General features: G+C 39.5%; 1 protein-coding gene across 1 annotated transcript in view; it reads left to right on the top strand.

Annotated features, from left to right (window-relative positions):
• The window catches only part of LOC107745269 (myosin light chain kinase, smooth muscle-like), an 82,792-nt gene that overhangs the window by 17,605 nt on the left and 53,171 nt on the right, over positions 1 to 12,016 (top strand). The window contains exon 2 of the mRNA XM_016559118.1: positions 1,993 to 2,149. Coding sequence (XP_016414604.1) covers positions 1,994 to 2,149 — 156 coding nt within the window. The 5' untranslated portion in view covers position 1,993. The remainder of the gene's footprint in view (positions 1 to 1,992; positions 2,150 to 12,016) is intronic.

The following is a 12,016-nucleotide window of genomic DNA, read 5'->3' on the forward strand; positions in this document are numbered from 1 at the left end:
CCACCGCTCACTCAAGCCAGCCTCTGCTCTCTCTAGCAAGCCGGCCTCCGCTCACTCTAGCCCGCTGTGTGTTTCGTTGTGAAAGCGAAACTACTTTGTTTGGCCTTCCAAAAGAGGACACGACTAGAAATCAGTGGTTAAGTTGTATTTACAACACTGTTCCAGAACAGTTCAACCCAAATATTGAGATGTGTGCAGCGCATTTTATGGAGGACTGTTTCCTGATCCTGGTAGAGTAGACTACAGTGCCGGCTGTTCTGACTCACAGACTGTAAGTACGTTTTTTTATATTTAAAGGATTTGCCACTGATGATTCAAACGCGAGTTTTGAGCAGTGTGGAGTAGTGCTTGTTGTTTGTCATTTCTCCGATCACAAATGCAGACATGGTTTTATGTTTACGTGGCGCGATGCAACGCGTAAAAAGACAGTATTAAAAATTAAAAATGTCATTATAATCCGTAATTATGTCCCCACTGGATGCAACAAATGCCTCGTTTATAATGGGTTTTCATGTTTTTGAATCATCGCTCCGGCCGGACAGGGCATCATCACAATATGGTAAGGGGCGTAACATTTCCGTCACACGCTTGAGGTATCCGGCCAATCACAACACACTGGATAGCTGGCCAATCAGAGCACACCTCGCTTTTCAGACCGATGAGCTTTGTAAAAATTGACGCGTTTCAGAAAGGCGGGGCATAGAGGAGAAACAATAATGTACAGTATGTGGAAAATAATGTGTTTTTTTAACCTTAAACCGCATAAACACATTTCATTACACCAAATACACAAATAATGTTCTTTTTAGCAACATCATATGACCCCTTTAATACATGATGACTGATTAAGTGTGTGTTCACAATGGAGCATTTGATGTGAGTCTGTTTGTTATCAGAGTTCAGTTTGTTTTGGTTGGTACAAAAGTAGTCTTCAGAACTCGGATGCTAGTCACTCATGGTGGTAGTCGATTGATTATGTTGATTAACCTAATGAATCAAGTGTAAAAACATCTTCTGTGTAAATCTGGAGTGCACAGCTTGTGCTGACCGCTCACTAAGACAGGCTAATGTGTTCAGCCTGAGAGGTGGTCGCCCCATGTGTTACAATCTGCAGACCTCTTAAAGAGAAAATGGCTGTGTTTTCACTCGCTGTTTGGCCTGTATTTGAGTGTGCTTGTGCTTGATTGTGTAAAATATGTAAATTTGTCACGGTGCTGGTCCACTGGATTTAGGACGCCATATGGTTACATTTTGACTCAAAGGTCAAATGTGACAGGTTTCAGCACAGAACTTTTTGCTCTATGCTCATAAATCAGCTTAAATTCTCACTCGTAAAGGAGTTTTTGACCTTTTAAGGGTAGATGCAGTTTTATGAACACCATTTAAAGTATAACATATTGTCAAATATATCACTTGGTCTGTGTTCAGCTAAACTGTTTCCTTGGATTATGAGGTGAAGTTCAAATGGGTTTCTCCAAACACTTCTCCATTGAGCATTGATTAATGAATCAATTAATCACTTATTGAGTCTTCACATTAAGCTGCAAGGAGAAAGCATAGAAACATTTTAAAAGACAGTGGTTGTGTGTGACAGTAAATACATGCATTGACAAAAAATAATTTAAAAAATCTTATGATCCCTATACAGTAAGTGCATTATGAAACGTACATCACTCTAGAGACTCAATCATAAGCATGGACATTCTAAATACTGTATGTGAACATTAAGATGGGTCATATGAAATTCATGAAAATCCTGAAACTCATTGGAGGGATCATAATCCATGTTAAAAAAAGTATTAAACTTGACTATAATAACTACAATCAGTTCATGGATTTTAATTGCATTCATTGACTTGCATTCAATGCATTGAATTGTTGTGCCTGTTCAAAAAACATCAAAAACATCATTTTATTTTTGCATCAGCCACAATTTCAACAACTTAGGTGAACATGGAACTCAAAACTCTTCTGTTGTTCTTGTGTTTGCAGAATGATGGGTGACGTTCAGTTTGCTACGGGATCTCATGTCTCCAAGATGACTCTGACTCTGGGACGAGGTTCCCCTAGCAAAGAGCCTCCTGTTTTTACCCTCCCGCCATGTAATACCCGCGTCAGCCAAGGGGGTACCGCGCGCCTTGAAGGGAAGGTGAGAGAGATTCTGTATAGCCATCCTAGACAGCCAGAAACTGATCCTCAGTAGTGCAATGAAGCAGACTCTGTGTCTGCCAATGAATTTCATTCAAGACTCCCAACAACAATCTATTTTAGACTCTAGCTCTTGTTCCAAAACCTAGAGAGCTGCCTTGCTGTCTGCTGCACATATAGACAGCTGGCAGTAGTCAACGAATGGCCTGTTTTTCTAAGAGTTTTCAAAAATGTGACCCTTCTTTTGAAATGTCAAGCCTTCCTCCCTCATTCTCAGCTGATAGCAGAGAAATATAAAATATTATGCAAGATTATATGATGAGTTTTTCTTTTGAAGATTCTTATCAGGCAAACATATGTGTTTCATTACACTCTCAGAGTGTGTTGAGGACAGGAAGAGGTGCGTTTGGACACTTCCTTGCGGTCTCAGATCGACACAGCAGGCAAATACAGGAGAAACTCCAATAATATATGTGTCTGTTAAAGCTCTGTGTGTGCTGTCTGAGGACAGGGGGAAGGAGACAGTCTGAGGGAGTAACCTTCAGAACTCGAGCACTATTTGCGGTACAGAAATGAATAATATCTCAAATCACACAGAGAGAGGAATTCACACTTAAACTAGTTAACCCTGGGTCATTTTAAACCCAGGATAAACGGAATACTGGGTTATATTGCTTTCATGCTTCACACTGCTCATACTTTACCAGGGAAATCCAAGTTACTGAGTTACTGAGTAATCCAAGATATTCATAAGATGATGTTTCACACTGTACATCCCTAAACCCTAGGTTAACATTCTTATTTGTATATTTGGGGTGTAAGTGTCATTGATTGCACATCAAAATATTTTATCCGCCATCTCTATCTATCTGTCACTCGGCTCGGCTAATGTCCGTCCTGTGCACTGAGCGCTCTCTCCTCCACATCATGAGTAGACATGCCCCTTACTGCTGATTGGCTACAAGTTTGTTTTGGTACTCGGCCCGACTCAGTTTTCTAAAGCGTTTTTGAAAAAATACATACCCCACCTTTAAGAGTCTGTCTGTTTTTGAAGCATTTTATACACTCTAAAAATGCTGGGTTGTTTCAACCCAACTTTGGGTCAAATATGGACTAACCCAACCGTTGGGTTAAATTTTTACATTAAATTTTTAACCCAAATGTTGGGTTAGTCTATATTTGACCCAAAATTGGATTGAAATAACCCAGCATTTTTTAGAGTGTATGCTTCAATTATTTTCATCTGTTGAATTCAGATGCATTTTGGGTTTATTGTTCACAATATAATTATTTGGTTTTGTTTAGGCTACTTCCAAAAGGCTGCAGTTTCCCAGCTGCACTTGACAGCAGCACAAGGCACAGAAGGATCTTTTTATTTGCAACTAATCAAACTATATTAGGCGAGGAACTATTGTGAGGCAACACCACAGTTGGCTTTGGTTGCCTCAGGTTCTTTGGTGTGTCACAGCCTTAAAACACTCAAAACACCTTAGCAAATCCCCACAGTATGGCAGGACGTTTGGGGTGGGCATACACCACTCACATTTTCATCAGAGAATATAAAAATTGAGTTGTCTTTGTAAAATACAGTACTGTAATTTATTGACATGCAGAATAGCAAACATTCCATTTCAGGTCACACAGTCCTGAGTTTCTACTTTTTCTACCTGTAGTGTTTCCATATGGCATGAGGGTTTTCTGCAAGTATAACTCAGAATTGCTCCTCAAGCGTAAAGTGTTCTAGCAGACACAGGAAAGCCCTGAGCACAGGTACAGCTGCTAGATGGGGTGAATTTATTATGGCTGTCAGTGGAAAGTCTGACAGAATCTCCTCTATATTCATGTATTAGCACTTTGGCAGAATTCACATCCATTATTACACAGACAGTGTCTGTTTTTGCTCTTAGCTAACATTCCTAGGCTGAGAACATCACCTGAAAACAACACAAAGAATCCAGCTTTATTTTTAAAATGAACTTTCATGCACTGCACTTTCTTAATTTGGTTTCAACTGTTGACTGGAGTCAACTTTTCATTTAATCCTGCAGTAGCTTAAAGGGGTCCTATTATGCTTTTTCACTTTTTTAAATTTTAGTCAGTGTGTAGTGTGCATGTTTGGGCATAAAAAAGATCTAGAAAGTTACAAATCTCAAAGTCCACTCCAAAGGGAGATATTTTGTTTTTAAAAAATCCCTTTTCAAGAACTACAATGAACGGCTCGTTTGGACTACAGCGTTGGTTTCCGGGAATATTGCCCATTAGAATATCATTAAAAATAATTCCCGCCTACAGAAATTTGAATGGTTGGGGGGTGGGGAGGGGCGAGGTCCTGGTTAGAATGCTTGGTTGAGTGCGGTTTCACTGCAGGATTTGACAGATAGGGGGGTTGGTTAAAATTGTTTAGTTAAAGGGATAGAAAAAAAAAGAAAAGAAAATTCTGTCATCATTTACTCATCCTGATGTTGTTCCAAACCCATACGACTTTGGTTAGTCTTCAAAACACACATGAAGATTCATTGAGTGATCTAACACAGTGACCAAGACTCTTAAGAGTCAGGATTTTAGACTGCTGTTTATCTGTCTGAGAACCGCCCTATTAAACAGGAAATGAGTCTCTGACTGACAGGTCAAGTGATTGACCAAGGTCTGTGTATTTTTATTATTTACTTAAAGGCGGGTTAATCTAAAATTGATTATACTATAATAATCAAGATACAAATCTGATTGTAGCATGTGCTTTTGACATTTTACAAGATGCATCAGCAGTACATAAACCGATTGTGGGCAACCTGTGGCCATGTTGTCTAAGATCGCTGACCACACACACACACACACACACACACACACACACACACACGGACAAAACCATCAGAAACTACATTATTACTATTATAGTGTACAGCAAGACATGCTCTAAAACTCTTCATAGGCCCTCAGCAAGATCCAGTTCAGCAGCAATCTAATCACAATCCACAATAAATCTGTCAGACACTTCTCTCTCTCTCTCAGGAACGGAGAAGCACATAGCTCATTTCTTATGGTTCAAAAGAGCTACAGTGGCATCGATATATCATACTTTAGGCTTTAGGCCTTATTTTAGTTTTGGAAGACTGGAAGTGTCCGTGGTAATTTCATCTATATTGTATCGAAGAAACATCTGAAGACAAAAAATATGTGACAGTGACTCAGAGGAGCTGGGGTTAAGATCCATTTGCGGTATATTTAACAATAGCAGAGACAGTGTACAAACAGCGTGGGTCGTAATATCCAGAGTAACAACAGCAACATAGGCAGAACAGTAATTGTGGTCATAACAGGCTTGAAATCAGGACAGGCAGCAAACAGACAGTACAAATAATCCAAACAAACCAGGCTGTAGTCAAACGGGCAGGCAGCAAGAATCAAGATAACAATAGTCCAAACAGAGTCAAGACCAGGCAAGACAGTAGAAAACTAGATTATGGCAATACAAGACTTCGGTCGCCGTGATTTTGCCAAGTAAGACATGTTCCTGGATCAACATCTTTTGATGATCTTGGATCAACATTATTGTCCAAAAATATAGATTTAGCCCAATCCCTACGCCGAAACCTAACCCTACCCATAATTTATTCCTAAAATCAGAGGGAAATGATATCTGATTAACAAGGGTGTAGAAGCACCTAACCCTGATTGTAAGCCTAAAACAGATATTTCCTGAAACGTTATATCTCAATTCTGATTGGTTGATTGAAATGTTGGTCCAGGATCAACAAGGATGTTGATCCAGGTACATGTTGTACTTGGTGAAATCATGCTCACCCAAGACTTCGCACTGAGCCTAGCGTACTCAGTGCTTAAGTTGTCTGTGAAACGCAGAACAGATCTGAGTGCAATCAGTCCAGGTATGTGGGTTCTAGGAAATGTAGTCCAGGATTTAATACACAGGGGGACCTCAAGTGGCCGCTGAGAGGATTTTCAGAGGTAATATACGTGACACAATATCAGTCATTATGCTGTAAGCATTTGGGAGTGGTGTCTATTATAAAGAAACAGGTTTGGTTTTGTTAATTTTGTAACTTTTGTTGCTAAGGTGCCGACCCAAGTGAGAAGAGCACACTCCCACATGTCTGTGTCTTTAGATATGGCTCGGCTCTCTCCTTATAATACTAGATTTTCTGGATTTTTATAATCCAGCATGCATTAATCATATATGTAATTGCTTAAAACAGCTCACCTCTGCTCAAAATGGTCCACGATTTGAGGATCATTCACGCCTTTAGTATAAACGCATGCGAAGAGGCACTTGCTAAAGTTTTCAAAGTCAATTTTGTTAAAAAAAGTAAATGTGTTCACAAAAAAAAAAAGAATAAAAATAAAAAAAGAAGGGGGGATCACTCAAATGGTCTTTCTGTGTAGATATATAAGCAAGCATGACATAACCAAGTATTTTAAAGTCAGATGGCCTTTCTTCACGCCTTTAGTATAAACGCATGCGAAGAGGCACTTGCTAAAGTTTGGTTTGTCACTATTAGCGATAGTAATTATGATCTCTCTCTCTCTCACTCTGTGAGAGGCAGTGAGACACTGACTTTCTGAAAATTGGGACTGAACAGGAGCTTATTGGAAACAGATGTGGTAGACTTTTACTTCCACATATTTACTGCTTTTCCTCTTTCTTGCTTTGGACTTTGGAGCAATTCTGTCCACTTCCATTACAGCAGTCCTAATGCATGTTGTTTCTAATTTCTCAGTACAAAATATTTGTTCACCAAAATATGTTGATATATATATATATATATATATATATATAACTAATAATGAAATTTTAAATATAATATCAAATCACAAATCCACATTGAAGTTTTTGGTGGATTTTTTGATTTCCATTCCAACAATATTCTCCTTCTTGCTAATAATGAAGCAAAAGCAAAAACATGTTCCATATTGTTAGTCAGAGGTATTCCATGTTCTGGCACTCCAACAATAGCAATTTCAACACAGGGTGTTATATTCAAGTTAAAGGCTTCATTTGGTATTTTAAATACAAATGTCCAATAATTTTTCAGCTTTTGGCAGGACCAAAACTTATGAATAAGATCAGCTTTATCACTTTTACATCGATCACATCTGTCATCAACGTTTGGATACATTTTTGAAAGTCTAGATTTAGTGTAATATGTACGGTGAAGTATCTTAAATTGTATAAGACTAAGGCGTGCACAGGTGGTTGATCCATTTACTCTTTTTAGAGCATCATCCCATATTTTATCAATCATTACAGAGTCTATATCTTTGGTCCACTTTTCTTTCATTTTTTCAATTGAAGTATTACTTGCAGACACAATTATATTGTATAATGCAGAAATTTGACCTTTGGGGGTTACAGGAATCTGTAAAATTTTATCCATTAGTGAGGTAGGGGGTAGGTAAGGAAAGGTGGACCTTTGAGATTGAATAAAATGTCGGACTTGAAAATAACGGAACAGGTTAGACTGTGCCAGCTGAAATTTCTGTAGAAGGTCATTGAAACTAGCGAAAGTGTTATCAATGTAAAAATCACTGCATTTAGCCAATCCAATACTCTGCCATTGTACGTATGTGTAGTCTATTTTACCAGCGGGGAATAGAGGGTTGTTACTGAGAGGGCTTAACATGGAGAAGTCCTTAAGTTTGTACGTTTGTCTAAATTGAGACCATATTTTAAGTGTTGAACTTACAACTGGGTTTGATGTATACTGATAAGGGGAGAAGGGTAGTTTCATTGTTAGTAAGGCGGGAAGTGATGTAGAAATACAGGTATCTGCTTCTGCCGTACACAACTCTGTCTCTGGGAAATTATACCAACAGTTGACTTTTTGAAGATTTGCTGCCCAGTAATATCCCATAAAATTAGGTAAAGCTAAACCTCCTTGCATTCTTGGGTTCTTCCCTTTCCATAAAAATGATGTTATAAGCTCATTTAATGTACGAAAAAAGGCTTTTGGGATAAAAATTGCTATATCCGTTTTCATTTTTTTGAGATGAGCGAAAATACGCGCTCGTTTATTTGGTCCATTCATACCCTTAACGTTCCAGGTAATAAAACGAATGGAAGACCCTCCTTCTTTCTTGAACATATCACACATCAATCAATACTTTTATAAGAATAGATTAATAAAAGTAAGACCATTCCACATGTGCAAGTGCACGTGGTATAAAAAAAAAGACAACACAATGCCCACCCTCTCTCCCATCCCTTCCAGTCAAGCACAAGAAACATTGACCCCTTCCTATAGTTGTCTCAAGAACGGAGACAAATGGCAGGTCCCCATACACGTACCCCCAGTAATCTCTCAAATTACTCAGAACCGTTTCTATCAACGGGGGTATCCCAATCCACTATAACATTTTCTACATCCATAACTTTTTACAGAAGTTTACTTTTTTACTCCTTGGAGTATCAATCCACAGTCATTAAATTTTCAGTTTTTTTTTCCACCCCAAAACAAATATTTTTCTGATAAAGAAGAACATTAATATTTGACGCAATAATTAAATAAAATGAATGCCTTGAAGATACCTATATCTTTTACAAGTCATCCTCGTAGATAGCGGGTAATGTTCTCAACTTAAAGATAAATTTAGATATTCTGGTTGTCCTTAGGCATTGACACGTTGGTCGTAGAACTGTTTCGCCTCCTCAGGTGAATTGAATATGAAAGTTTGTTCTTCGAATTTCACTCTCAAGCGAGCTGGGTAAAGCAGCTGGAATCGTATTCCTTTTTGGTAAAGTGATTGTTTTATGCCGTTGTACAAAGACCATCGGAGTAGCCGATCTTTGTCTTGGAACCGGTGAAAGCAAACCACAAATGGACGCGGTTTACGGCCATCTGTCGGTTTTTGACCGGGGGATCGTGAGCTCTCTCCAGTATTGGTGGTTCGTTGAAGACTTCTGTGCCCGTCACTTCCTTCAGCATTTCGGAAACAAACTTAATGGGATCTTGATTATTTTCACTCCCTTCTGGAATATTAACAATCCTCAAGTTGGATCTGCGGGATCTGTTTTCCAGGTCTTCGATGCGGTCAAGCAGGGACGAGTTTTGGGTTTGCAGAGTTTTGATAACTTTTTCTGCCGCTATCAGCTTTTCAAAGTTTTCCCCGACTCGGGATTCCATCGACACCAAACGGCCTTGAAAGTCATCGAAGACTTCTGTGCCCGTCACCTCCTTCAGCATTTCGGAAATGAACTTAACGGGATCTTGATTATTTTCACTCCCTTCTGGAATATTAACAATCCTCAAGTTGGATCTGCGGGATCTGTTTTCCAGGTCTTCGATGCGGTCAAGCAGAGACGAGTTTTGGGTTTGCAGAGTTTTGATAACTTTTTCTGCCGCTATCAGCTTTTCAAAGTTTTCCCCGACTCGGGATTCCATCGACACCAAACGGCCTTGAAAGTCATCCACCGTTTCTCGTAATGCATCTATCGAACTTTGCAAAGGACCAATAAATTCTTGAATCAAACCACAAATGTCTTCTCTGATACTATTTCTTTGTTTTGTTAGTTCAGAAACTAATTGGTCCATGGAGACAGGTTCAAAAGTCGCGGATTGTTTCTCTGCATTAGATGAGGTAGCCATGGCTGCTAATTTACCCGCTATGCTAGCGGTTGATCTCGTGGTCAGCGGAGCTGCTGAAGAGTGAGCTTGTTTCTGTTTTGAGTTGCTCATAGTTCAATCTGCAATGTCTTAAGTAACTATTAATGTGATTGTTGATCTTATATGTCGTATAAATTTGAAAATTAAAGGATGGATCGGGAGCCCCCGTTCTCTAGCTGCTCACTCCTTCATTGCTATTCCGGAAGTCCACCTAGACACAATTTTAAGGGCAGAAACATACTTTAAGCAAGTATGCAAGCATAGACATGAATGATTAGCTATCAAATCAATACTCAAGTGCGCAACAGAGTGTTATTATGGAGTTAGTTACTAGGAGTTACTAAAAAAAAATTAATGAATTGTCAGATTTCTTTCAAACTGCTATTACTCCATTACAGTATTTGGTCTAAAACAGAAATCTACAAACTAGAAGTGTTTGCATTTATATTACTTGGAGTATGTTTCTGATATAAGGCTTACAGTTTTTTCCAATTGCTAACACACAATTTTTCAAACTAGTCTGGTTTTATCAAAAAACTTAACACAATTCACAAAACCACACACCCAAACTGCAAAATACCTCATATATCCTGCAAAATGAAGCACTGCAACCGAAACTACACATAGCATTATCAAAAGCAAACTTTTGCATGAAATGGCACACACTTCATTCATATTACCAGATTTTTGCCTAACCAACTACACACTGTTGGGCATAATGATGTAATAATGCTTAATAAGTCTTAATAACAGACTCACTTCTGGTGCAAAGGTTGTTCCAAAAAGAAAAGAAAAAAGGTAAATATAAAATATGGACTCATATCATTAGGCTTCTTTAAGAAGTGCATGTAAACCAGTTTCATGAGTTGCAGTCCAGGATACCTTTTAAACAGTATTGAAGGAGTTCACATGTATGCTGCTCCAACTCATTTCAACAATTTAATTTCTAGTTTAGAAAAAAAAAATGTAAACATATTTAAGCATAAACCTTTAGTTCAAAAGGTTGCTATCCAATGGTTAATCATACCATTTTTCTGGTTAAGCAGCAGTTCTGGTGGCAATCTATGGCTTGTGACATTCAAAGTTTTGTTTTGGCTTGTTCTGTCTGTGCTAGTTGTAAGTCTTCCAATCGACCCCCGGGGGGATTTCTTCAACCGCTGTCTGTGCCTTCAAGACCCTGGTCCCACATTGTGTTCAATTTTGTCACCGCCCTACTGCCTTCTCAGGGCAACACGGTTGTTTTGACCGTGGTGGACTGGTTCTCTAAGGTGGCCCATTGTATTCCCCTGCCCAAATTCCCCTCTGCCAAGGAGACAGCAGTTACTGTCATTGATCACGTTTTTCACATTCATGGCCTCCCGACAGATGTGGTCTCTGACAGGGGACCCCAATTTGTTTCCAATTTTTTTGAAAGAATTTTGTCGATTGCTGGGGGTGTGTCAGTCTTTCTTCTGGGTTTTATCCTCGGCAATGGCCAAACGGAACGAGCTAACCAAGACTTGAAGTGGGTGTTGCGATGTTTGATGTCCCAGAATCCAACCTCTTGGAGTCAGCAACTCTCATAGTTTCAGTACGCACATAACTCGTTACCAATGTCGTCCATGGGCCTCTCTCCATTTGAGTGTAGTTTAAGTTACCAGACACCCATTTTTCAGAGTCTGGAATCTGAAGTCACGGTCCCCTCTGTTCACACCTTCATCCAGAGGTGTCGTGGCGCCGATTGCAATCGATCAAAGCCTCCTGTCTACGTTGTTGGTCAAAAAGTTTGGCTTTCTTCTAAGAACATTCCTCTCTGCTCCATATGTAACAAATTAGCTCCTAAATTTATCGGCCCCTTCACTGTCACTAAGATCCTTAGTCCAGTGGCAGTCCGCCTCAAACTCCCTCCAGTGTACAGGAGAATTCATCCCGTCTTCCATGTCTCCAAATTAAAACCCGTTTTTCATTCAACTATTTATCCGTCTGCCCTAGTCCCGCCCCCGTCTCATAGATGGGGAACCTGCCTATTTGGTCAAATATATACTGGACTCCAGATGGAGGGGATGCGGTTTCCAGTACCTGGTGGACTGGGAAGGTTGCGGTCCAGAGGAGGGAAGTTGGGGTTCCTGCAAGGAACATATTGGATCACTCCTTTATTGATGTTTACAATCGACAGGTAAGTTCTCCTGGTAGCACCAGGAGGCGCTCCTAGGAGGAGGGGTACTGTCACAGTTCGCAAGTTCACTGGCTAGTCTGTCTGTCTGCTGTGCGCG

Source organism: Sinocyclocheilus rhinocerous, unplaced genomic scaffold (genome assembly GCF_001515625.1).
Source record: "Sinocyclocheilus rhinocerous isolate Xijiao unplaced genomic scaffold, SAMN03320098_v1.1 scaffold887, whole genome shotgun sequence".
Taxonomy (NCBI): Eukaryota; Metazoa; Chordata; class Actinopteri; order Cypriniformes; family Cyprinidae; genus Sinocyclocheilus; species Sinocyclocheilus rhinocerous.